The sequence below is a fragment of the Aythya ferina genome, assembly GCF_964211825.1.
Source record: "Aythya ferina genome assembly, chromosome: 1".
NCBI lineage: Eukaryota > Metazoa > Chordata > Aves > Anseriformes > Anatidae > Aythya > Aythya ferina.
In genome coordinates this window covers 118,141,543-118,167,849 of record NC_140296.1, presented here as the reverse complement: position 1 = coordinate 118,167,849, position 26,307 = coordinate 118,141,543, and the positions used below count along the sequence as shown (strand labels likewise).

General features: G+C 38.2%; 2 protein-coding genes and 2 long non-coding RNA genes across 9 annotated transcripts in view; 2 read left to right on the top strand and 2 right to left on the bottom strand.

The window, feature by feature from the left end:
- Positions 1 to 2,217: 2,217 nt before the first annotated feature.
- On the bottom strand, positions 2,218 to 12,627 carry LOC311438477 (cell cycle control protein 50C-like). Its single transcript, XM_084522877.1, has 7 exons — positions 11,772 to 12,627; positions 10,832 to 10,942; positions 9,464 to 9,565; positions 7,982 to 8,072; positions 5,846 to 5,983; positions 4,633 to 4,842; positions 2,218 to 3,541 (listed from the first exon to the last, which is right to left on the bottom strand). Exons 1-7 carry the CDS (start codon positions 11,982 to 11,984, stop codon positions 3,354 to 3,356), a joined length of 1,053 nt encoding a protein of 350 aa, XP_084379003.1. The 5' UTR covers positions 11,985 to 12,627; the 3' UTR covers positions 2,218 to 3,353.
- Positions 12,628 to 12,766: 139 nt separating this feature from the next.
- The window catches only part of CMSS1 (cms1 ribosomal small subunit homolog), a 235,150-nt gene continuing 221,609 nt past the window's right edge, over positions 12,767 to 26,307 (bottom strand). For all 6 annotated transcript variants that reach the window (XM_084522886.1, XM_084522890.1, XM_084522889.1 and 3 more), the window contains 7 exons: positions 24,728 to 24,857; positions 21,716 to 21,775; positions 20,854 to 20,956; positions 19,386 to 19,446; positions 18,335 to 18,422; positions 16,624 to 16,712; positions 12,767 to 13,412 (listed from right to left, as the gene is read on the bottom strand). In XM_084522886.1, the coding sequence (XP_084379012.1) occupies positions 13,329 to 13,412; positions 16,624 to 16,712; positions 18,335 to 18,422; positions 19,386 to 19,446; positions 20,854 to 20,956; positions 21,716 to 21,775; positions 24,728 to 24,857 (615 nt within the window). In that variant the 3' untranslated portion in view covers positions 12,767 to 13,328. The remainder of the gene's footprint in view (positions 13,413 to 16,623; positions 16,713 to 18,334; positions 18,423 to 19,385; positions 19,447 to 20,853; positions 20,957 to 21,715; positions 21,776 to 24,727; positions 24,858 to 26,307) is intronic.
- LOC311438532 lies at positions 13,436 to 16,614 on the top strand. The gene is made up of 3 exons (XR_014694167.1): positions 13,436 to 13,843; positions 14,503 to 14,613; positions 15,519 to 16,614. It is a non-coding gene; the product is annotated as an uncharacterized lncRNA (long non-coding RNA).
- Positions 16,720 to 21,924, top strand: LOC311438525. Its single transcript, XR_014694164.1, has 3 exons — positions 16,720 to 17,042; positions 18,564 to 18,689; positions 21,726 to 21,924. It is a non-coding gene; the product is annotated as an uncharacterized lncRNA (long non-coding RNA).

Here is a 26,307-nt window from a genome sequence, read left to right as displayed (position 1 = left end):
ACCAAAAACAAACAAACAAACCAAAACCAAACAACAAAAAGGGACTTACCTGTTTGCACTTACCAGGTGCTGCTCTTAAGTTGACTCAGCAATCTTAAACCAGGATATCTTTGTACCAAATCCACAAGTTTACGTACATTATCTCATATAAAAAGGCCTACTTAGTATTGGTGAAAGTGTGCTTTATAGATAAACTTATTAAAAGTCACTCTTTGAAGAATTTTATCAGCACTTATTTTTTTTTCTTTTTGCCTTTACTCAAGGCATATAATATTAATTTGTAAAATCAAATGTGCAAGGCAAAAGTAGCTCTGTGCCAAAGGCACAGCATGGTTATGATGCTCCAGGTACTTTAAAACTAAGTTACACTTCTTCAACAAAACTACAACATCTCTAGTCCCTTCATACCTCTGCTCTACAAATCTATTTTCCCTGATCAAATTTGATCTAATAATCACTAGCCAGAATAAATTATTTCAAACTCACATTGGATTTTTGTCTGAAATCGTGCTTTCTGCCACTATCAGCCGCTTATGACAGAAGGGGATTATCCCTCAATCCACGCCACAATGAGAACGCACTAAGGATGGCTTTTACTATCCAGTTGTTAGGGCAGTACTCCAGCCAGGACTCTCACTTCTGTTTCAGCCCCTGCAGAAGGAGTAAGGCAGAGGCAGCATAAAACAATTTCAATAAACATTTCATATAGGTAGAGGACTACATCTACAAAATTATCCTGAAAAGGCACCTTCAGGCAAGTGCTGGTACAAGGGGCAGACCAACAGCAGAGCTGGAGCACTGGCACAAAATTCAGTGTAAGGAGGTTGCTAAAACTTTATTTTCCATCCATTCTTTTGAGCAAGGCAGATTCTGTCCAAATACATCTGCTGTGAGTACTTCATCAAAACTGCCATCCCCATTGTTCTGGGGTAGGCAGCACTATCCAAAATGACAAGACAGACACTGCAGAGCTGTTCAGAGTTAACAACAGAAACTTCCTGGGCTCAAGTAGCGGCTTCCAAGGACGCTGTTCAGAGGGTACAAGAAAGATTGAAGACATGTTTAAAGTTGTGGTAAGATGAAAAAGAACTTTTATTTTCATAAATGAAGACTTAGATAACTTCCGGAGTAATAGACAGAGGAAGATTTGTTCGAAGACAGGTTTTCCCTGTGGAGGAGTTTGAAGACATTGCACATTTCAAGAGATGAGCCAGGTTCTTGCACAAACCTCTGGGAGATAAAGGACATACTGTGCACGCTGCTTGCTAGGCTGTGTTTTCTAAATATTTTTTTTTCTTCTTGTAGACACTGACTTACTGAAATACATACCTCATTATTCAGTCTCCTTTTACTAACATTTTTACCAGATATTCCACAAAGAAATAACATCAATGGCAATTGTGCTGTGACTTAAACGCCCAGATGATATATCATTTCCTGCAAACCAGTTTCTCAGAGGATTTAAAAAAAAAAATGAAAGAAAAAAAAAAAAAGAGAGAAGGGGGGGGAAGAAAAAAAAAAAAAAGAGTCCTGTGGTCTGTTTGGAGCCAGAAATCCTGAGTTCAGCTTTGGCACTAGCTCCCATCAGGGCCTTCCAGAAGGCTGCATGGGATTAAATTTTCAAAAGCACTTAGAAGGTTTAGGAGCACGTCTCATTGTTAGAAGTGATTTAGACTAATGAGCTTAAGCATTGTTAAATATACTGCTTCATGCCCTGTCTCGTCCGGTCCACTGAGGGATAGTTTTCACCCACAGCCCCTGGCAGATTTAGATGCAATGGTTTGAAATACTGGAACCCTGTTTCCAGTTTGCTGATGGAGGTGACTGGCCCTGACCAGGAAGAGCGGAAGCAGACACATGCATTAGCCCAGAATGTCAATACAACACACTGATGGAGCAAACTTGTACCAACAGGCCAGGCTATGAACTTGAGCAGCATCACTTTCCACTGCTCATGGCTCAATTATGAAGCACAGATTAAAGGAAACAGTACCTTCTGTTGCTGCAAATAGATTCATCAGAGGCCATCTGTCAAAGGTCGTAAGATCCTAAGTACCTGATGCATTTTTAAAGGCAGACTTGACAGTGTCACACAGCTTCCCTATGTCACATTGCCTTCTCTTGCTCTAGTATGTGTTTTCTTTCTTCTTTTAGTGTGTGGGGTTTTTTTTTGGGGGGGGAGGGAGAGTGAGGCACACAGAATACTTATCAAAGAAATTCATTACATGCGTTTTATTCCATTTCCACTTCTGAAACAGAGAAATTATTTTTAAAGATCCATACATGCCATAGTATACTTGGTCCAAATTCTTCAGTGTTGTTCCTACATTTTGAAAGAGACTGGAAACTGCTTCTAGGTGTTTCAAATATGAAACATGAAAATTAATAACAGTCTATTAATTGGCTGCAACAATAATTTTCTGAAAATAAAGTTGTCAGATTTTCTGATGTTTTATGTTTACTATGAGTCTCTGCACCACAGAAATGAGAACTTGAATGGGGAACAGGCATTTCATGTCACTTAGAGAGTCAGTGTGCACTTCTGCAGAGAAGAGTGAGTTAGATAGGTTTGGGTCTGTGGCTTAATGATTACATTATCTAGATGTTTCTGCTAAAACGTTAGCATTGAAGGAGCTTTTAATTAAACTTTCCGTTAAATTGTAACGCCCTCTGTCTAGCTCTGCAAGCTAGTCTTGGTACCCAGATAAAACCAACCAAGAGGGTTTAAACACACTCCATACTCCTAAAAATGGCCTGTATTCAATTATGAATCAAGTATTAAACTGTGATGAATATACCGCACTGATATGCAAATAAACTATCTGCTTTTTCAGGATAGCTGGAAAAAAAGCTGTATAAAACCTTAGCCAAGCCATTCAGCCCATGGATACAACCAACAAACAGATTTACCATCAAGTTCTACCTGCTCAAGCTTTCTGTTGGAGCAAGATCTCACTTTTTTTTACCAATCCAAGCTCAAATTAAGCCATTAGAAATATTGTATCAATCAAAGGCTAAGAAATGAAAATGGACCCAGAGTTCTGGCCAAAAAATTAGTACCATACAGTTTCTCTGCCATTGAATTTTAAACTACGACAGTATCTCCTGTTTGAAAGTCAGTTCACTACCAGTTTCCTAGGAAACAAATGTAGGAGCACACATGCATTAATAATAATGCAGCCTCATATAAGTTTGGTGTTGGATGACGGAAGGGCACTGCCCCTCGGTTTGTTTACATTCACCAAACCTGTTACTGAAACCGATCTAGAGCTTAGGGGAAAGAATGAAAGGCCTGTGCTGCCTGTTCATTCACAGCAAACCTTTGCCATTGTTTATAAATCCAGGAAACCTTATTACTTCTGAAAGTATGTTTTCTTTTTTCTGAGCTTTAAGTGGATGGCAGTTATGATAAAACCTGTCAGGGTTGCTGCTGCGCCACAAACCACATAAGCAATTCCCAGGAATGGGTTACTTCCTCCGCTCCATACCATGGTTGAAAGAATCACGTACTTCTTCCCCTTGAATTTGGTTACTGGGAAATCTGACAAGGATGTTAAGGTTTCACTCATAAAGTTTACCTATCCCCAGCTGGAGAAAATGTAGTGCTCAAAATCCTTTCCAATGCGTAAAGAAGCTAGAGATCTGTAATTACTGTAAAAATTTCTTTAAATGACCTGTGAAGTCTCTGCTATTCAGGGCCAACAAAACCCACAAAACAAAACAGTAGTAGCTTTCAGTTATTTTAGATAGTCTCCATGTAATTCTGGAAATACTGGGATTTTTTTATTATAAATTTCAGATTCATACTTTTGTAACTGCTACTGAACTAACTTGGTAAGACCTATAGTATTTTTAAGCAGAAGAAGAAACTTACTTGAAAAGGAGCCTTTTGGGGAAGCTTACTGTGATGATACTCTACATATTCTTACTGATGAAAAGTGCTCACCTTTATTTAATAACAGTATCTACCCAGAATATTTTCCGTTGTGCTACAACATTTAAAATCACAGCTGTATTAGCTGAGTGGGTAAAAATTTATAGCCATCTTGATGTAGCTCCTGCTGACAAAATAAGAGCTTTAGTCAGCAAAGTTCACACTGTTCATTGTGAGATTGCATTTTCACCAGCACAAAAATTCCCATCAGCCCATGGCTCAAATCTGCCAGAGGGCTCTGCTGACACAGGCATCCCGTACAGCTTGCAATAGCAGGGATACCTCTGGCATTTCGTGCACCCCAGTAAGGGTGTCTAGGCATCTGAGGAGGCCAAAATTAAATATTTCAGCTAAATCAACATCTTCAGCTGTCTCTTCAGGTTCCCATCCATCAGTTTTACCCCTCATGTAAAACCTAGGACTGCTATGTTCTGCCTTGCAGAAGTCAAATCCAAGTCTTTGCTGCCATTTGAGTAACATGTCTTAACTCTGCCTGCTAGAGACAATCTACCTGCAGCATCTTGTCACCCTTACAACAGCTAGGTCTCTTCATGGTGACTTGGTTTGGGGTGTTTTGCTTGTTTTTTTTTGTTTGTTTGTTTTTTTCCTTGCCATTTTACTATATAAATCCCATCCCCTTCCATCTCATTGCAACCATTTAACAGCTAAGGATTGTCTTGGATAATATGAAAGGATACTATAGGAGATATGGAATGTGTAATTCCCTGCTGGGAGGCCATCAGCAAAATGTCTTTCCCGGCTGATACGACGGTAAAGATTTTTGAATGTAGCAAAGGCTGACACTCGCATCCAGATAATGAAGTCATCATTTATATAACCATTGTTCCTCTCATTTTCCTCATCTAACAAATATACTGGTTTCTGCCAGGAAGGAGGTCTTGCTGTCCCTGGTGAAAAAGAAAAAAAAACAGGGAAGACACTGTCAGTATAAACAGGGGTTGGTTTACTAATTTCTGGGCCTACTCATGAACAACACAGAATACAAGAGATGGAAGAAATGCAAGACTCTGTCTGTTATTGCAAAATTATATATGCTTGGTAACACTCCACATGCTTGGTTCTCCATTCACCTCAAACACGAATGAACAGAGATTAACAGTATTCATTAGAAGCCACAAGGATAGGAAAAACAAAGTGAATTGCAGAAACAAAATATACTGATACTGTTTCTTCTGGCTTCTCATCTCTTCAGCAAGGAATGTACCCTCTCTAATAAGGACTTCACCTTCATTTTTATACATTAGTTTATTCCTGTACAACCAGAAAGGCACTTTTTTGCACTTTAATGGCACAGCCTATGATATTTAGAATCTATCATATGAAAACTACTTGGATAATTAACTCTGAGGCAGGGAAAAGTTTCTTGCATATTGCATCCAGCGCAGCAATGCCCTGATCCAAAATACAGTGCTTTTAGTCCCACTTCAATATGGATCAATCCTAATGAGGAAACAGACCTAGAAAACAACTGTTTGAAATAACTGCTGAAGATGGCAGTCTCACTTGGCTCACAATTGCCTAAGAATCTGCAAAGGTACGAAGAAGGAGAAATGGAATATGTAATTCTCCTTTCTAGTTATTTTCAACAGAAAATACAGAGACTGCATCCTTGCTTTTTCTGGACAGATTAAATGTTGCCAGAAAAAATGCACAAGAGTGTTGATGCAGGCTACTTTCTTACAAAATCACTTTGTCTCAATTTCTGTGGTCAGTAGTAAAATGCAAACAATATTTTGGCTAAATCTGTCTTCTACTCTCATTCACTTTTTAAAGCTACTTCTTCTTCCAGGTATTTTTCCCAAAGACATTTCCCTTCTCAGAATGGGAAAGCTCTGCACACAGAGAGGAAAGCCCCTGAAAAATAAGGAATGCCAGTAGAATCATTCTTACCTGCAAATGCAGAAGAGAGATTGTGTGATTGTGGATTGCGAAATTTCACATTTTTATCTGTCCACCAACTGTTTCCAGTCTTCAGCAGCGGTACTTGAATAACAGATGAGTTAAAATTGTAAAAAAGATCAATAGTATCTGTAGGAAATACCAGAGGCAATGTGTATGAGTAAAAGACCGTCATTCTAACGTCTAACATGACTAGCAAAACTAACACGCACCTTTCAAGTGAATAGAAAAAAAATCCTTAGAAAGATTTTATCATGGTGGTGTATGGAGTATTGTATACTCCATAAGTAGAACTAAGCTGCCAGAGCCTTAGAACTTCTGGAGTTTTAAAGACTGAGCATACTCCTACAAACAATCTAGAGTTTCTTTAACAGTTGTCCTAAACTGATTTTTTTGTTATATATTACTTGTTTTCAGCAAACAGTAGAAGTGAAAGCACAGTCAAGGGAATTAATGATTCTTTGGAGAAAATATTGCTATAGTTTTATGCTAATTAGAGGCCTTGTTAATGAACTTGGCCACAAACATTACTTTAATCAGAAAATATTTAGTTAAAATTGTGCTTACCCTTGTCATTCTGGGCATTGTCACCCTGGGCAAAAAACACTTTTCTTTTTCATTATATTATCCTACTTGGATTAGTTTAACATAAGGCAAAAATATTTCAGGTTTCATTAACATCTATGTAAACACCTAGGCAGCCAATGTGATGACTGGCAGGGGAGGTTAAATGGTATAGATGGGAAGGGGCTGCATTTTAGGAAACACGATGAACACAATGACATGAACATTGATGAAAACATACTTTTAAAAAATCCTATTACTAAAACTATGTTCACTTGGCTCACTAAAGCCAGTCAGATACACTCTTCTTGCATAAATGATCATTGTGTGCTCCACTACATTCTCTATCTACTTATCATTGGTTTACTAGCAGGAATTGCAATTCTCTGAGCTCTGTCTGCTTAACTGCTCCATTATTAGAAGACAAACAGCTAAACTGTCAGAAGCACCCTCTTTCACAGCAAAGGGATAGAAATGAGCAACCAGAGCGAGTGAGCATTCAGACTTCACCAGCTTCCCCCACATCACCAGCAACTGGAACATTTCATCACACTTCACACTAAGGACTGATGCAAAGGCAGACACTTGAAGATTTACCTTCAGCATTTTTTATCCCTAATTTTCTGCAGGAGAATTCTGTCCTGCTAGCGAGGGCTCCAGAACAGCACAGGCTGCATGGAGGTAGCTCTGCTGGCCTAGGTCTCAGCCCAGTCCAGTAGATCAGATTTCCAGAGGAGCAGGTATGTGCACAGGTGAAAATCAAATGGGTCTAGAAGTTATTACAGCTGCCCTTCACAAGCCCTCTGGTGAGGGTGGCTCAGTTACTTTAAATATCACTGCTACATTGCCAAAAACTGCTGGATGAAACTGGTTAAAAAGGGGTGAGAGGGGAAGAAAAAGGAGGAGGTAGGGGAAAAAAACCTGTAGAAGTTCTTTTCTTCTTTTCTTCCAAATAAATCAATTCTGAAATCTGTCAATGTTCATGGCTAGAAGCCCTCTTCTAGATTTTAGCCTTCATGTACTGAGAGGCAGATTATGACCTCCAGGTAGCCATACAGAAGATCAAACCCAGGATCAAATCAATTCATGTAAGTCTATGGATGCTTCCAGCATTCAAAGAACAAAATGCAAACATACAGATCCAAAGGTCCAAACCAGTGTCAAGAACTTGTTTTCTCTTTTTAAGCACACCACTGTGGGAAGGTAGAATTTGAGTTCTCCCATTATTTCACAGAATCCTTGATTCTGTGATTATTGTACCAGAACAGATTTTTTAGCAAGAAAATACACTAAATCTAATATGTATATCATTGTTCCCTGTTTCACCAAGACTCAATTCCTGAGTCCTGTTGCAGAATCATACTGAGGAATAAAAAACCTTCCTCAGTTTGAAGATGAGAGGAAAGTTACTGAAGAACTCCATATTCACCACAGCAGCGATGCCAAACAAATCCTTTTGTAGGAGAAGGACAGAGTTCTTGCAATACCAGGACTAAGCTGGATTGAGGTAGCAAATCATAGTTTCAAGTGGAAATTAGTGAGATGGACACGGAGGGTACTTACCATTGAACATGCTGTTGGCAATAGCACCGCATGGAGCCATCGGTGTTCCATTTTTGTATGTGGTGAAGGGCGCACAGTAGCTCTGCTGAACCTGCATTCAAGGTCACAGAACAATCAGGCAAAGAACCTGTAGGGTTTTGTTTCGGTTTGCTGGTGTTAATGTCCTCCTCTCACAACTTCTTCTGAAAAGCCACTGAGTAAGTCTCTAATACCTTTTGGTCACATTAAAGAGACATCCAAATGAATAGGTTTGTAGTTGAGGAACACATTCTGTATCTCAATATGCAAACTTTAGGCCTTCACCAAGTTCTGTTGCAGCCTTGCAAACTCTAGACTACAAAACTCATTTAGTGATCTGCGGTTGTAACATAGCTACAACTTAGTATGTTCCAGTGTGCAGCCCTGACTTACCCTGGCATATCTTATTTTTCTTTGTTTTTATTTTTGATCTGCATTGCTTCAGGAATGTAGAGCAGCAGATATATTTAGCCACATTACTTCAGTGTGGCCAAATCTTGATGCATGAAAGCACAGCATGAAAAACAAAAACCCACCTTTGAATTTGTCACCCTCTCACCTATCCCAATTCACTACAAACTCTAAGTCTTAGCACAGAAACATTTTCAAACAGCTCTGATCAGCTGTGTAGTGATTGGCACAAAAGCCAAAAGCTGTGGCACCTGAATGCAAACAAGCTGCCTGGACACCTGGAGAAGCTGTTGTATGGGGAACGTGTCTGGAGAGTTACAAGAAACATTTTATAACAACAGGTTATTATGGGACAATCACCTTATCTACTGACAGGACTGTGCATGAATTGTATGTATGTTAACAAATGTTATTTTTAAGCTAAAAAAAACACATTTTATTTATAGATATGCAAGTTAAAAAAAAAAAATTAATGTAGTGATTGCAGTGTCCAACTGCTTTATGCATGCATTGCTGTGAGTGATGCTGAGTAGCCTCCTATTCTAACATCGAAGTTATGTATTTCTTAATGCTACATGATCACCTGTTTCACCATGTACCATTCCCTACTCCTTGTCCACTTCCAAAGCCAAATGTCAAAATGAAAGACTTTGAACACCTTAATTTCCTAAGTTTAAAATAAAAACACAAATTAAAAGAGTTCTGGCTAAAACAACTAAAACCACTAGCAGGAAACACTTTCTGCAAATTTATTTTTATTTTAATTAAAAGACAGTGTATTCTTAATATTAGCCCTATACAGTGCAGGTTTGCGAACCGCAACATTGGACTGACATCTTCTATTTATGCACTCAGCCTTCCTCTGTTATTAACTTATAACACATAATTGCCCTAGCAATCATAAAAGCAGAGACTAAGCACTGAAAATCTGTACCTTCTTATTCCCTACAGCCATCTCAAAACACCTTGAAATTTACACTTAGTTAGCTGTCTGTGTGGTCAAAGATGCACCTGGTGAAAATACTGATCTCATAATATAAAGAAAAAACTTACATTTACTTCTCGACCCAACAACTGTGCATCACTTCTTGATATCACGTATCGACGGTGGTTTTGATAGAAGTTTTGCAGGCCATAGTACATAAAAACATCACCCTAGAATTCAAGGATAAATCCTTTCAATAAGGTAAGCTCATGCAGACAAGAGAAATCATGTTACTTACTAAAAAAAAGGGGGGGAAATATAGAATTCAATTCATACTTATGTGTTGGTAACTACATTCTAACCAATTACTTTAGCAGACACTGGCTAAAACCTGTCCTTCACCCCAACTGAAAGTTTTTGTATTTTGGCACAAAATTAAACATTCTTTAAAACCCTAAATGAAATCTAAAATGAAAATGCATGATTGTTATTTTACTCAAGCTGGTAATGACTGGCCATGAACCAGCAATGAGTATGAATAATTTCATGGAGACAGACACTCATTTTCTGTAAAAGGAAGATGCCCAAACAAAAAAGCAGCCACCAGTCTTAATTTCTGCAGAATTTTTTTTTTTTGAAAACTAAGGCTCCCTCTCCTCAATTATCTGAGTCCCTTGGAAAATTTAGTCCTGTAATTAAAATGAGAATACTAAGCAGGCAAATATAAGCAACAAAGAGGTTTAGTAACCTATTAAAAAAACTTTATTCAGTTAAACAAACTTCTCATCTCAAACATTACTGTATCTAAACCATTACTCACAGAGCACTTTAACAGTCTCTTTGATACTGAAGAACCATAAAGTGACTTTATAATATAAATACTGTCGTAATTTTAAGGGATCATTTATGCAGTTCTAAGTGTAAGACATCTGTGGCAGAATATGGGGTATTCTAACAGCCTCCGCAACATAACCAGCAGTTTGGGACAGAAAATGAAAGATACTTCTTCCAAATGAAACTGGAGAATGACACTGTTAGACTTGAATTGTTTCAAGGACCTTAGGTATTAACAGCACAAGTCCTGAAAAAAGAACTGCAATGGTTGACTTGTGACAAGTGGTCAGAGCTTCAGATTTCTTTGTTATTTGAGAGCTTAGCAGTGCAGTAACACCTAACCTCAGGCAAGATCAAGGGTTTGCTATGGACTCAAAAAGAGAAGTAATCTCCACAGTCAAACACCATTTCCTCCATCCCTACTTTCTCCTTAGAGATCTCCCGTCCCAGGGCAGAGACAGCCTGATCTGAGCATTTTTAACACATGCCAAAATCAATTGCAAATGTAAATGTGTAAAATTCTGAGTATTTCATGTTTATAAAAAGCAAAAAGAAAATTCAGTCATGAGCTCTACAGAGCAAAATTAGCATATTTTATCATGCAGGGGTATAACCAACAAGAGGTGCTAGGCCACTCAAGTTGGTTTCTCATATCCACTTACCAGCATATCTTCCTTCAGTGTGAAATCAATAGAACACAGGCATTCAATATCCCAATTAAAGGAATTTTCACGAAGTTTTGAACAATCCGAGCATTTGTCTGAATAATTAATCTGTCAGAGAAGTGAACAAGCAGGGAGATTACAATAAAGGACATGAATGCAGGAAAAGATTAGCGTTTTAGCTACAAGACCTCCCAGAGCAGTTCTCTCCTAAGTGATTTGGGATTGCCAAAGACATTGTTAAAATTGACAGAGATATAGAGAATTAGGACTTGGCCTCAATGGAACATTCAAAAATTTCATCCCTAGTTTAAAGCTGCTTTAGAGCCTTCTGATGACTGTTGCAGAACCTCCACATTTGCTCCTCGGCAAAGGAGTGCTGAGTGATGAGCACTTCTGCAGCTTGGCCTGGCTGACCAAGTAATGCTTGACAAACTCCCATGGGAATTATGGCCCGCCCTCTGTGAACAGCCTGGATGTAGTGCTGAGAGTCAGCTCCAACCAGCAGTCCATTAACTGCAGCAGGTTTAACCAATTTTGCTTCCAGAAAACAGCATTTAAACATCAGGGCTCCTGCATTTTAAGATTTTGCCCCAGCAAATATTTATCTTCTAGTGCCAAACACTATTTAAAGGGGTTAGTTTATTTTCCCTTAAAAAAAAACAAGAAAATAATAACACCATTTCAGATATTACCACCCAGTGGTGGGAGTTCCCACACATATTTTGGATATTACTTCTCAGTTAACCACCCAGTACTTGGCTTTCATTGGTGACCAAATATCTGAGGATTTTCACAGAAATACTGGCTGCTTGACGTGTCCAAGGCATGAAGCCATTGCTATATTCTTTATCCAGAAGCACAAACTCAAAGCTCTTTTCTCCCAAATATAGACTGATTTTTTCTTAATAGAACACCTAACACCCCACTCTAAACAAACCTGGATTTCTTTGACGCTGTTTGCTGACAGTATGAGGCAGATTCCCACAGAAAGGCAAAACGCTCCCGTGAGAAAGAAGGTGGAGAGCACAGTCGCAATGGTAAGCTGGGGCTTCCACGCCGGTAGCCTCTGTTGTTTGAATGCACTGTTATCTGGACATCTGGAAGGACGTGCTTCTGCTTCTTGTGGAGCAAAACTCTTCTTGTTTTTCATATTCTTCTTAGTGAGAGGAAGGAATAATATACTTGTGCTGGAGGGCGTTTAAGCTGAGATACTGTCTTCACTGCTGGGAAACTGTGCTGTTTGTTCAGACTTGCATTATAGCCAGGAATTACTTATTAACTAGATCTCTCTCTTCCTCCTTTTCTACATTCGTGTCTGGATCACCATGATCAGCTTGTACCAATCAGATGTTTGTGTACTTCGGTCAGTATGTCCAGATCATGCTGCCTGAAAAAGCTTAAATATATGCCTTTTCCTGCCCCACAGTTCAGGAAATTCAGTTGTATTTATGTCTTATTCTTTTGTAAGGATACTGCCAACTCTACTGGAATTTCTGTGTAATCTCAGATTTATTATTTCTTCACCCTTCACTTGCTGACCAGCTAACAAGCATGGGATAAAAGGAAAGATCTACTCCAGTTGCATTGGATACCACTGGGAAGGACTGGAGGGGCTGAGAGTAGTAGACAGACAATATTGGTTTGGAAAACCAATTTCCTTAACCTACTGCTGCATTCATTGGTATTGATCTAGATACAATTTAAAGTTGTAAAAATGCTGTGTGTTCTTTATCACAATAGGACAATTAATTCTAAAACAATCTGATTTGGATATATGGCCTTCCAAGATGTTGACCATCAGTCCACATCTATTCATCTTGCCTTTCTATGAAAAAGGTGTACCCATTCCCTACTTTTCATAATGATAAAAGTATTACCCAGTGAGAGATAATCTCCTTTTAACTGGAAAAACAGTAGAACATTCTTCACACATTTCAATGGTTTAACCACAATAAAGTCTCAATTTAATATACTGAAAGTTTAAACATAATGTATCATGTTATAGCATAAAATAGCATTTGGCCAGCTGTAGATCAGATGGGAGAAAAATACTTTTTTGACAAATTACTGACATTCATACAACATTTTCAAAGATCCTCTAAAGCAAGAACTAGCTTACCACTCCAGTGAGAGAAGTAAAGGTTTCCTTTGGGACAGCAGAAGGAGATAACTGACACATACAAAGGCTTTCACACCTAAGTTTGCTCATCTTCCAAGTCTTAAAAGTGACATATAATAGTAAATTTTGCAGGTGAAGGCAAACTAATTTCAGTATCACATTGCTTGGGCAATAAGTAATACTAAAATCACAAATAAAACTTCTGTTTTTATTATTAAAAGAAAAGGAACATCAGAAAAAGTTACACCATGCAATCTTTCCGTATTGTTTGACCTCAGAAAAGTTAATATTCCTAATGCAATCACTGTTAATCACTTGCCAGTTGCAGACAGAAGTAAAAAGCAGCTGTAAACGATGTCCTTGTAGGTAAAGCCATTAAAAGAGTCCCAGCTTCACAGACCCTTCTCTGCATAGCTTTATAATACTCATCTCCAGTAGGTCAATTGTTTCTTTCTTTATCTGAAGAAAACAAAAAACAAAGAAAGCATCAAAGGTCACTGATAATTCTTTGGCTAAATACCATGACTCCCGCAGTCCCATCTAACACAGCTACAGATTAGGTTGTAATTCATACAGAGTTGATAAAGTATGCTGCAGCAAGAGATCTACCCTGGGCTGCAAAATTTTTATAGGACTTTCCAGAGTATCAGCCAGTATCAACGAGTCCAAGGGAAGGACTGCACTGTAACAGCCACAGTGTTGCCTGAGGCTGAGACATCTGAATGAAAGTGAGCAGGAAGGTCAGGTATACATGAGCTGTATGCAAAAGTACTTTTGTTTATAACTGACATGGTTGTACCTTATTGCTTATCTAAAGATAAGTCAAATGCATGTGAGGGTAAATATTAATGACACACTTCAGCAGGAACACAAGATTCTCTGCTATCGTGGTAAGTCCAGACTTTCCTTATGGTTCCTTCTTCCCACTTACGAATAACTTTTCTTCTGAGGTTTCTCTCAGGTTTATATCCTTTTGTGCACAGGAATGTATGATGTCAGAAAGCCTAACTATTCTCTATTTCTTACAAACCCTTCTGCTTTAATGAAACCTGAAATTTGCTCAATGCTTATTTGTAAATGGAAGAAAATAATGTTTAGCAAAATGTTTAAAAAAATATATATATATTCAAATCTTACAAGTAACTTGAAGAGTTGAGAAAGCTCTGTGTTGTCATCAACCTCTATACAGAAAGTTTTCGAAGTGGGAAACTTGTCCTTTGGTCAGATTGGGAAGTATACAGTCAATTTTTATTTAAACCTCTACACTTCAGTGTAACTCAAGCTCACCAAAACAGTCTGATAAACTCATTCACTCTACATTTGGTTTCTTTGTGAGGTTTCTTTTCACTTCCTTCTAATCCCCTTATACGATAAATGAAATGAGAGACAAAGGAACAAAGAAAAAAAAAATCCAGCAGCATTAATGAATGAGATGTTGAGGCAACTGAAAGAGCACTGGATCAGAGTGCCATGCACTGTATGACTATGATGGCATAGAAGACTGTTATGTGGAAGTATTCATGTCTTTTTAAATACATATATATTTCAGAATGTGCCATTATGTACATAATTCTCCACGGAATATGAGATGAGCACAGGAACAGCAAGGAGTTTGCACCTTTAAAAGAAAGCTATGGATTTTTCCTTGAGTGGACAAGAGGTACATGTTCTTCCAGCTGTTCATGCTTTCTGCATATTTAATTATACAGACTAGTATATTTACAATGCAATTTAGCAATGAAGCACCTTAAACATGCAAATAAATTAGTGTCAAAGTGAGGTTTGCAGTGGAAATGTGTCATTAGGCCTCCTATCCAATTCTAAAGGCACTATTTTACCTCCACATCTAGAATGGAATGAAAAAAATTAGTACATCAAACTGCCAACCATCATGCTGTTGGTACTATAATCTCTCTCTTCTCTGAGAAAACACATGACTCTTATTAGAATGCATTTGACAATTTTTGTACAAATAGGAGAATAAGGTCCTTAGCTCCCTAAGACTGTATTCCGTACTTCAAGTCTGCAAATTGCTAAACATCCCGATGGTCTTCTACAGTCCTAAGGTGCTTTACCTCAAAAGCATTATCTAGGTATCTTTTACTACTGACATTCCTTACAAATAACTTTCAGGAATCTACCGCCTGTCTGCAGCAGGATAAATAGCTGCAATAGCTGCACTTACATAGCTCAACATGTCAAAAGCCTTTCTGTATAGTTTATTACCTGGACCAAATGCAGGTTTGAAGACTTTTCTGTAATCCCATGTTTACTATTCTGTAATCATATACAGAGATCTATCCTTAGACTAACACTATATATGAAGGTGCAGTATTCTTACTTCTTTGGTTTTAACTTGAAATAAGCATGAGCATTGGCTTCTCTAATTTTGATGTTGACAGCTATTTTTCCTTAATAAAATAGAGCCAGAGTCACAATCTTGGCTTCTATTCCTAGGCAGACATGCTGAAATGCTGTAATACTACATCCAGTGAGCTGAAAAGGACTGTCCAGGTTCGCAATAGCCCCAAATCAATTATTAACAACGTAATTTTTTTTTTTTAGGTGGATCACCTATATTCTACTGTGTGTTTACTTACTTGATCTGGTTTACAAAAATCTGTTGCACTGCAACCAGCACACGTTGCACTACTGTTTTGTGCTAACATGCCTATGGATTCAGGTTCTCCGGTCTTTGAAAAGCTTTCACGTTAAGCGCAAGTGATGTACAAAAGAGGCTTAGGTATTCACCACAAGAGGGAGCCTCCTTGACTCAATAAACAAAGTGTTCTTTTTGCTACTTCATTTCTGCAATGTATGTTTTTGCAGGGCACTGTATCCAGGATTATTGGATACTTGCATCTTTGTGTATGCAGGACTGTAAAATGCAGCACATTCAAATATACATGCAGGTGCAAAGATGGAATAATGACCGACAATTTCTTTCACTTGTGAAGCTTCATATCTATATGTAAGAAAGTCCTATTTCCCTTGTGATTATGCATATTAGCCTGCTCTAAATGTGCAGGAAAATGGAAGCATTGTGCAGGAGCATGGCAGCTTCCTAGCAAGGACGACTAGTGGAATCCGCCTCTTTCACTCTGCTGGCTAGGTACCAGCTGATTCCCCACAGCATACGGTAAACATGTCACAGCAATTAATGTGAAGGCTCGCTTATAGAATTGAAAAGCATGAGGAACTATATTAAAAGGAGTCTACAGATGATGGATGGCTCTACATAGTTTGTACCCTCCCTTTTTCCAAATATAGGGGAACTGCCTGTAGATTTACTCACAAGAAGTTATCTTACTCTCAGACACAGACCAATAAATGCCTCTCCAAAGCTGTACTTAGTTTTTGAGGAAACTTTTGCACAAAGTCCTCTTACTAAGAGACATTTCCAGGAACAGGCAGAACAACTACCCAGCATAAACAAGAGAAATTCACAGCACAGCTGTGACCTGCAACAACAGCAACAACAAAAACTTCCGCAAGATGTAATATTGAGACCCGAGAGTGCAGACTTTCAAGTAAAATGTTGACTTCTTTGTGTTTCTAGACCTCTAAAGTTATCTTTACAGAAATAAATCCTTACCAACCAAGATCTAGGCACTAGAATCAAAAGTACTGAGTACAGAGAATATAATATACACAGGTGCTTATACGATACCTCAGGGATATCCATCATTCTCCTTAGTTTCTGATCTCTCCAGTTCCAATCCAGAATCATATATTTTGTGGAGTTCAAGCACAGGCCATCTAAAAAGGCAATAGAAATTTTATTACCAAGATAATACAGCATGTGCTTATCAAAATTATTTTTGTGTTTTACATCTTTTGCTGTCTGTTCCCAAGGAAACTAATCTTTGAACACTTAAGCACTACATTTGCTGGTTGAAAAACTAATGCAGTGACACTGCAAACTCCCTTAACCACATAATCCCATGCCGTTTTGGAAGACAAACACAAAAGCAGAACAACTACTGTTGCCAGGCTTGTCAGGAGCTAACATCCTGCCAGCAAATAATTCCTCAAGCTTCCTCTTGATGAAACCACAGGAGTTGAATTTCCACAGCTGATGAGGAGCTGGTAAGTTACAAGGACTCTAGCCTAAAAAATCCTATTAATGGGAACTGATGGCGTTTAGCAGTTTAAAGGGCTGGGTGCTATGTGAATATGAGACAGGTCAGTGGTGCTGGAGGGCCAGTTCAGAAAGGACCTTTTTTTTTTTTTTTTTTTTTTTTTCCTTTAACCACTGTTTGGAGAATAAAGGTCCTTTCTGAACTGGCCCTCCAGCAGTTCCCTAGTCTTCTATACAATGTCCACAATTTTTATAACATTTTTCACTCCTCTTCATTCTTTAGGGGCCTGGCACTGCAACACGAAGTTGTCAAAAAAAGACTAGAACTTAGAATAAAATAATACTACATTTTGTGTCCCTGCCATAAACTGATACCACTTGAGATGGCAATGTGCTGATGTGCTGAGCAGTAACAATTTAATGTTGGTGAAAGGCAAAGAAAGCAAAAAAATTATGCTATTCCTGTACTCCTTTGGAAGGAGCAGTAGAGTCCCAATCTACAGACAGTCCCTGACCACAGGGGACCAGTGACCATAGACTCCTGATGAAACCACAGACTAAGCAAGACAGTACTTAGAAAGAGGAATGGAAAGAATCACCTTATCTTGCCATTTTGTGTTTGTTTTTCTTTGCATACATCGTGCCTGTTAAGCAAGTAAAACTACTCCAAATTTGGGAAGAGAAAATTATATTTATATAGAGTATTTAATTTCATCACATACAAATCAGAAATGAAATTGGCAACCAGATCTTTGCTCCACCCCACAGAAAAGTTTACACTGAGCTTAGAGTGACATATGATACAATGACTTCTGCTATTATTTCCTTTTGATTTACTCGTAGTGTTTGGTTTCCTGGAGCTTTAAGTCTTACACCATGGTTTTGCAATCACTTCTAAGTCAACATAAATTAGTATTCTTGACAAAAGAGGAAGTCCCCCACCTCTGCCTGCTCATTACCCAATTTTGTGTGCATGCTGGTTCTGTTTTAATTGGGATCAGTTCACTGAGCTGCCAAACATACACTTAAGCTAGCACAAGAGGCAGGGTGGGGGAGTAAGTGGGTACTGACCGGGGGTGGGGGTGCTACTCTGCTTTTCTCTCATAATACTGATTTATTCCAGCTTAAAGGGTTCATTAAATCAACTATTAGAATATTGATCTCATTTTGACTGACACAGTAGAAAACTGCACAGCTTAGTACCACAGACTCACATAACCGAAGCTCTTCAAAAACAAAGTCTAACTTCTTGTGAGACCAAGAATAGGACACCTATTGATAAAAAACCTTGTTCTCCTACCTTGCTCCACCAGCGCTTTTATCCTCCCAGGAGTTCCAACCCCAATGTGGAACACACCTTTCTCCAACATATTAATCTGTTCTTTTATCTAATTTGAAAAGAGAAAGACAAACTGTTGTAAAACCATGACTGTTCAAAATTTCTTCTCAAAGAGCTGGAAATAAATTCAAGATCACATACTATCTCTTTCTAGAATATCATCAAGTAACGAATGCTACTCATCTTTCAGGCTGTCAAGATGATCTATCTGGGAGAGCATTTAAGAAATGGAACAGCCAGATGGGCATCACACTTCTCTAGAAGGTCAGTCATGTTCAGCTTTGAAAATCTGCAACTGCACCAACTATTTCTGGAGGTGAGAACAGTTTATTTTCTTCAGTATTTAAGCACATTCTCTGGAAATATTTGGAAAACCAACAAATCTGAATTAGCTCTAAACTCACTCAAGATGCTGACACTGGAAAAAAAATGAAATAAAGCAAGTTGTGTGTTTGACAGTATTTATATCAAAGGCCATGTTTCCACTCATTACTTCCCATATTCCCACAAATTGTGTTCTCCAGCAAGTATAAATACTGGATATCCAGACATCTCACTGGTGTATGCCAGTGTGGGTGCTGGTACAGTTTGCTTCTACGAATGTGTGTGTAAACCTTTAGTTTACCAAACTTTCGGTTTACACAGGCAAAATATATTTGAACGAGCACCTCATTCAAATGGACATGGAACATCTTTAACATGCAGCACATGCATGAGCATCTACACTCTGCACAGGATTGCACCAGAGTTGGTGTTCAGCTAGATTCCTCGAATTGTGACAAAAACCTTCCAAGAGGAAGCTTCACCTAGAAGAAATGAACACTATATTGAAAAGCACTATTGTTAAATGTTTTACAAAGAAAATGGTATGACACCAGTGAATTTGGAAAAAGAACAAATCTGAATTAGCCCTAAACTCTCTCAAGATGCTGACACTGGAAAAAAATGAAATAAAGCAAGTTATTTGTGTGTTTGACAGTTAGCTGTTCTAACACACTTACAGCTTTCTTACCTTTATGTGCTTTGCAAACAGTTTCAGAACTCTGCAGTCTCCTTTAAATGCTGTCATTGACCTAGAAATAAAAAATTGCAAAAGGAAATGCAAACATCAGGGCTGAGATTAAGACCACACAGGAGGAAAATAAAACTAGCTGGCATTTCTCAACATACTTGAGACACACAGTTCCCCAGTGACCTATGCTTGTACTTTGAACGCTATGTACGTTCTCATCTGCTACTTGCAGTGATCAACAACCGGACAAACACAATAGCAGGTATCAGTAGGTGGCAATATTGCTTAGATAGCTTTTCAAATACTGTTGAATAGTTAGGGCTTGTGCTTTCACAGCTAACAGTTCAAAACTGACTAATCAACAAATTCTAATTAAAATATTTGCCATTACTGACATATAGGCATCAATGAACATGCATGTGTCCAAAGGAAAAAGCTGTATATGTACAAATGTAGATTTTACAGAATTTTCCTGCAGCTTAGCAGATGAGTAAACCTAGACTGCCACAGTCTTTACTGTTGGGATTGTCTGAATTCCAGTTGACCAAAACTCATTTGTCTGAAAATCTGACTTATTGTTTTGATACTCCATTTGAGCACACACTAAGAATTCTGTTCGGTATTAGTAAAGCAGGAGACTACACATCCAGTACTTATGGAATGTCTCTGCATGCTTTCTGCAGTGAGTGAGCCAAATTTTCAAATTTCACTTGTGCAAAGCTAAAGGTTTATATACAAGCATACATACACCTAAGGCTCAGACAGTAGTATTTGCATGCCTGGGCTAAGCATTACAGGCACATCTGCCGTGTCCATGCTGTTATCTGTAGCATAAAATTCCCAACTCTGTGTACTGACAGAAAATCACAGGAAGCAGGGTCAGAACACAGAAGACAACCATGAAATCTGTGAGGTATACATTAATTCATCAAGACTTCATGAATGAGATAGGGGAGAAGAGAGAAGGGAAAAAGAAAGACAGGGAACACTGAAAATCATCAACATTTTGTCAGTCTGAGACAGCTGAGAACACAGACACAGATATGGAGGCACTCCGGACAGACACACATCATCACTTGAGGCCCTGGAATGCCTTGTCCTCACTGCCTTTGGTGCTATCAGCATCAGGGCTCTACAGTCACTAATTCTAGTGGTGCATTGTGATGCTCTACGGCTTTACTGTGTTCCCACATATAACATGTTGACTGTCTCCCCAAAATTTGTTACACCTTTTTTTTTAAACAATAATAGCACTTACATGCAACTGAACTACTAAGTGTTACTTTACTCTAAAACCAAACACCACACTCCCACAGTTTAAAGCAGCAAGGGATATTGCATCAGTTTCAGTCAGTAAATTTGTTGGCTAGCAGAGGACAGTGTCCCAGTTTTGCCTTTATGTCTGTGGATCCAAGACAAAACCTCTGACTGACAGCCAACCTCAACATAACATTTGCTATCGACATACTTGATGAGTTCCAAGGAACGAAGGGCAGAACTGCAGATAACCAGCATCACCACTGACTTCTTCTCCTTGTGGTTTTTACGGAGTTTTGCCCACTTAGGACAGACTGAAATGAAAAAGCCCACATACACACTTACAGAAAGTACTACTTAAATACATGCCACAATTTTAAATTGCAAGAGTACATGATGAATGGTAGCCAGCAGCGAGAACACACATGCTGACTCCTACGAGGTCTGGATCTCTGGCAACAGTTTTACATTTAGTCATGGCTGAGAAACTGGAAAATAAAATGTCCAAAATAAATACAATACAGAAATATTATAGAGCTGAACAAATGAGATAGCATTAAAAATCAACATGTGGTAAGGTGACAAGGCCACTGTCTTCATTTGTCACATATGATAATTTGTATCAAGTAAAACCAGTTGAAAACAAACAAACAAACAAACAAACATTTACCAGACCAGAAGTTCTATATAAATACATAAAAGAGAACAAAAATACTCTTGGTTCATGTCAGTAGGCAGTGGCAAGATTGTTATTGGAAGGTAATACATATACGTACATATGTATACATACACATACTACTTATGACAAATAATCCCAAACAATTAAAAGAAACTCTAAAACACTTTGGTTAAAAAAAAAAAAAAGATGTTTTGTAAAAATTAGCTGGAAAAACAAGACCTGTCACAAAACAAACAAATAAATGAGAACAACAACAAAAACCTATAATCCTGGAAGTTATTAATGTTTTTTAATTAAAAACTATTTGGGGGTGCAGATAAAAACTGCAATAATAGTGCATACATAATGGTTTTCATACAATTTTCATCTCATCCAGACCAACATTTTAACTTACTCTCTTTCAGGTATGAAGAAAAACTGTGGGTGAGATCATTGGCTGGCAAGAAGCAGGAATCTGAAAACATAAAGGAGAAAGTATTTTTGTTGACGTACTTTTAACAGCAAAATGAGTATAAATGTTTGCAGCATAGCCATTAGTTATATTGATGAAATCACATTTATGTTAAAATCCACCATCAATAAATTACCATTTGTAAAAAGAGATACAAGGACATCACGTGTACGTGAAGCTTTAAACTGTGTAAGTCAGTGAGAGTAACATTTCCCTACCCAATTGTAATTCTTTTTTTTTTCTCCCACCATAAAACCCGGAATACAGGACTGCCCAAAGGTGATCACATACTTCAAAACAAGTCTTTACCACAATCAATCAAAGGTTTTAGCCAAAAGCCTTACAGTCAACCTGCTAGACTGTTACTTCAATCTAAGATGGAAAATGTAGATCACCCAGACAGTTCATACTGCATAAATGCAAGAACCTACCAATAAGTGAGACAGATGTTGGTCACTCTCCTGTCAGTGAGTTGCCTTTCTTTTTGGCCTTTCATATTGTGGTAATCTACCTAGTTACACTAGCCCTAATAGTAACCCTTATTCTGCACTTAGACACCTTTTTTTTTTTTTTTCTTTTTTTTTTTTTCATTTCCCATTGGCTGCCTATCTTTTACCTACATTATATTAGCTAGTAAATATGAAAAGGACTGCGGCAGACACGCCATTTGACTTTAAGGTCCATATAGAGGCAATGAAGAAAGACAGTGTCCTAAATTAGGTAGTTTGGAAGGTCTCTCTTTTTTTCAGTGCCTACACAGAAGTCTAGGATCTTAAATTTGTGCTTAAAATTAGATGGTCTGAAAACTTGCCATAGTTGTTAAGGCTCTATTGCCTGATGGAACAATACGCTCCCTTAGAGCATTAACAACTCTGTCTTCAGGGACCCACATATTTGCTGTCATTGCACATGAAGCACTGCACCTCAGGGTGCCTGTCTATGGAATGAGATGTTTGCTGATACATTTGAACTAAATTAAGGAGGTTTCCTTATGCACGTTATTTATGTTCACATGGATGGCACATTGTGCTAATGCTGGCACTGTCAATCCATGGTTTCTACTGCAACAGGCAGTGTGACAAACTTGGTTTATAGCTGGATCCTGCCAGAAGTCCTGCCTGTGCAGCTTCTTGAGAATAGCCACTCTCCACCACTACATCTTCCATTTAATGGGTGCTGTCTTGCTAAATACTTCTATTTTGTCCCAATCCTTTTTATTAAAACCAGAGATTGACATTTACTGGGACTTGAACTCCAAAGGGAGCTCACTGTGTACAAATGAAGGATCAGCAGCTGATTTAATTTGAAAATTATGTTTAAAAGATGCATTTGATGCTGGTGGCAAAGGGCAGTAGCTGGTAAAGTACCATAAACATTTGGTGGTAATAGGAGAGCTCTAACCATCCGCTACAGTCCTCTTCCCCCATGGGCAAAATATCTTAGCTGTTGGTTTGCTATTCTGAATACATTAAGTCTCATTACTGACTGAACAATTCAAAAGATGGTTTCTAAAGCATATAAGCTTCAGTCATTGACTTTTCACAAATGCTCCAGCAAAACTGAGTATTAACAACAAATTTAAATAAAAGTTTCAGAAAGAGGGAAAAAATCCACACAGCTCCAACCTGTAGCAAGAGACCACGCTGACTACAAACTTGACCTTCTGCACTGTGTCAGTTAACAAGAACACACAGCTCCAAGTATTTGCTTTTTTGCTCAGTGCTTGGACATGAATGACTTGACAGCTGTAGAAGTTAGTAAACTCCTTGGGTTTCCAAGCCTCCAACTCCCAGCACAAAAATAAAAAATAAAAATCCCCATCCAACCCAAGAGCCAATCCATGTGGAAATGGGTCACTTCATTAGCCTAAAGGCCTCTTTCAGTAAGAAGCAAACCAAAGCAATTTATTATTTGCTAAAAACTCTGAATGTCTAGAAATATTTAACACAAGCTTTTCAAAGCAATCTATATGGGAGTTTTCCAGGTTTTCTTGATTTAATAAGAAAGCTGAACATAGCCCAAAGAAATGAAGAAGGGTCAACTTAGAATCATGGATAATAAGGAAGAGCACATTTATCTAGAAAGACAAGTTTAAATGTTAAAAGATAGACAGCACTGCTGGGCTAAAAGGGTGCTAGATTGGGCATAGGTCACCTGCAGTTCAAGAAATATCAATGGTACATGCAGATGTGTTAATGGGGCAGTTTGTTCTTCATATGCCATCTCAACAAATAATGGACAGTGCCTGGAAAATGATAGTGCCTCTTCATCTGTAGAGTGAGAGGCACACAAGTTCAGTGTTGCCTTTACCTCTAAGGCAACCTCTAGCTGACAGAGAGAAGCTAACCCTGCTCTGTCCTGCTTTGCCTTTTCTCTCTCTGTCTTTTAACTGGAGACAGAATAAAGGAAACCAAGAGGGTGCTATAGTCATGGTTAAAACTTGTTCGCTTTAAACTTGGACCAAAACTACCATCTAATTTCATGCCACTCCCTGAAAATCCATTGTGTTCAATATTTCATAACCATGTCAGAATCATGTTTTGTTACTTCTTTGTCTACTCCTCTTAGCCCTCTTATTATGCATCTGGATAGATGCAGATAATCCCAGAAATGAAAACTGTTTTCACTGTCTTTCTCAGTCAGTGTCTTGGAACGTACTAAGGAATCGTACAATTTCTATGAGAAAGGTGAGCTTCTAAAATTAATTCTTTATAATAAAAAGAAACAAAAATGGTGTTTTTCTTTTCACTTTTTCAACTCGAAGAAATCCTCATATTTGTTCAAAATAAATTAACTTCTTTACTAAAGAGCAAAGTATAAAATATATACAGTATAATAAAATATTTCAATAAAAAGTACAACTCTTAAGACCTGTCTGAAAAAAATCCCCATTCTTCTACAGAAAAAGAATTCACCAGTGTCACATTATTTATCTATTAATATAGGATAAATTACCTGACAGTGTCAATTCCTCTATTTCAATCACTGAACGTCTTGCACCAAAATGTTGACTAAGCAGATTCTGTAGATCCTCAGGGACACCAGGTTTCGGAGAGGATTTTTCCAGAACATCAGATATTTTCTTCTAAAAAACAAGCAACAGGGTTAAGTATGGTAGGATACCATTTTTGCTCTTTCAGTAGCTAACAACATAGTAAATAAATGTTCCTCCATAATTTCATAAAGGTAATTGGATTAATTAGAGCTTCATTAGGAAAAGCTCTTACAACGGAACAAAACTGTGTTTAGTGGGAATGAAGACTTCAGAAGCAAGTCCAGATACTTTGACAACAATGGTCCATGACCCTGAGGATAAAAAATCTTGTTCACTCACCTAAAATGCCACCATACCTAAAACATAAATGAAAGCTGTTTTTGTGGGGTTTGCTGTTGTTACACTTTAGTATCAGTTTGAAATTTGATTTATTATTTTTTTTATTACCATTATTACTCAAGCATTAATTACAGGAATCAAATGATTATGTAAAACACCTATAATTTGAGTAAAATAGGACAACTATCTCTTTTTGGAAGAGAAGGTGGTAAGCTAGACTAATAGTATACATCATATCATGGGAAGTATGATGAAAATGAGTTAAAAGTTCACAAAAACAGAAGTCTAGCAGAAAGAGTTCAGCATCTGTTTTGCTCCTCCAGAATATATATATTTTTAAACCAAACATTTTTTTGAGCCTTAACATGAATTCATGGAGATGGAGTTTTATGCCTTAGGAATGTTAGCAAATAACAGCTCTGAATTTTCACTGAAAAGAAAGTATTGTTGCATTTTTTCACATAATTAAATGGATCATGGTGGTAGATCAGCCCAATATTCCTGTTATCTAAATGATCTGCCAGCATTTTAGATTACAGAAGATTTTCATGGATAGAGGCAGTCTGGAGAGAATGGCACGGATCTGAAGCCTCATCCACTCTCACTGAGAAACGATTAATTTGTGAAAGGCCAGCTTGAGGTTTCTCAGCTGCGTAAGCTAAAATTAACTTGCTGTCATGAGGATGTGTGGCAGTACAAGCCTGAAAGTTAAAAAGAGACGGAGAGTGTGGCTAGGACATGGCAACAGGATGTGCATCTGTGAGGGATAGTGAGACTATGGAGGGACAAGGTGGGCCTAGAACAATTTTTGGCAGCTGTGGAGGGGTGGTGGGTATCTGTAGTGCTTACACCTTCCTCTTGGCCTACCTTTGGCATGGCCCAAAGCCCCCTCCAGTCATTGGAAGACTTTCAGTACATATGCAGCTGGTTGGCTTCTGTAGTGCCTGAACCTGTGGCATTCCTTCGTAAGCTTCTCCTCCATTTTACACTGTTATATTTTTCTGCCTTGCAATAATTGTCTTTCCCAGGCATGGCCACAGGCCACCTGCAGTACACATAGCCTTCTCACGAGGCCTACAAACAAACCTCTTCTTTGTTATTCCTAACAAATACCGAAGGCAGGGCACTAGGGAGAAATGCTCTTCTCCAGCCCCAGCCTCTTCAGTGACCCACATTTGGGAACCTCTGCTTTAGCAGAGGA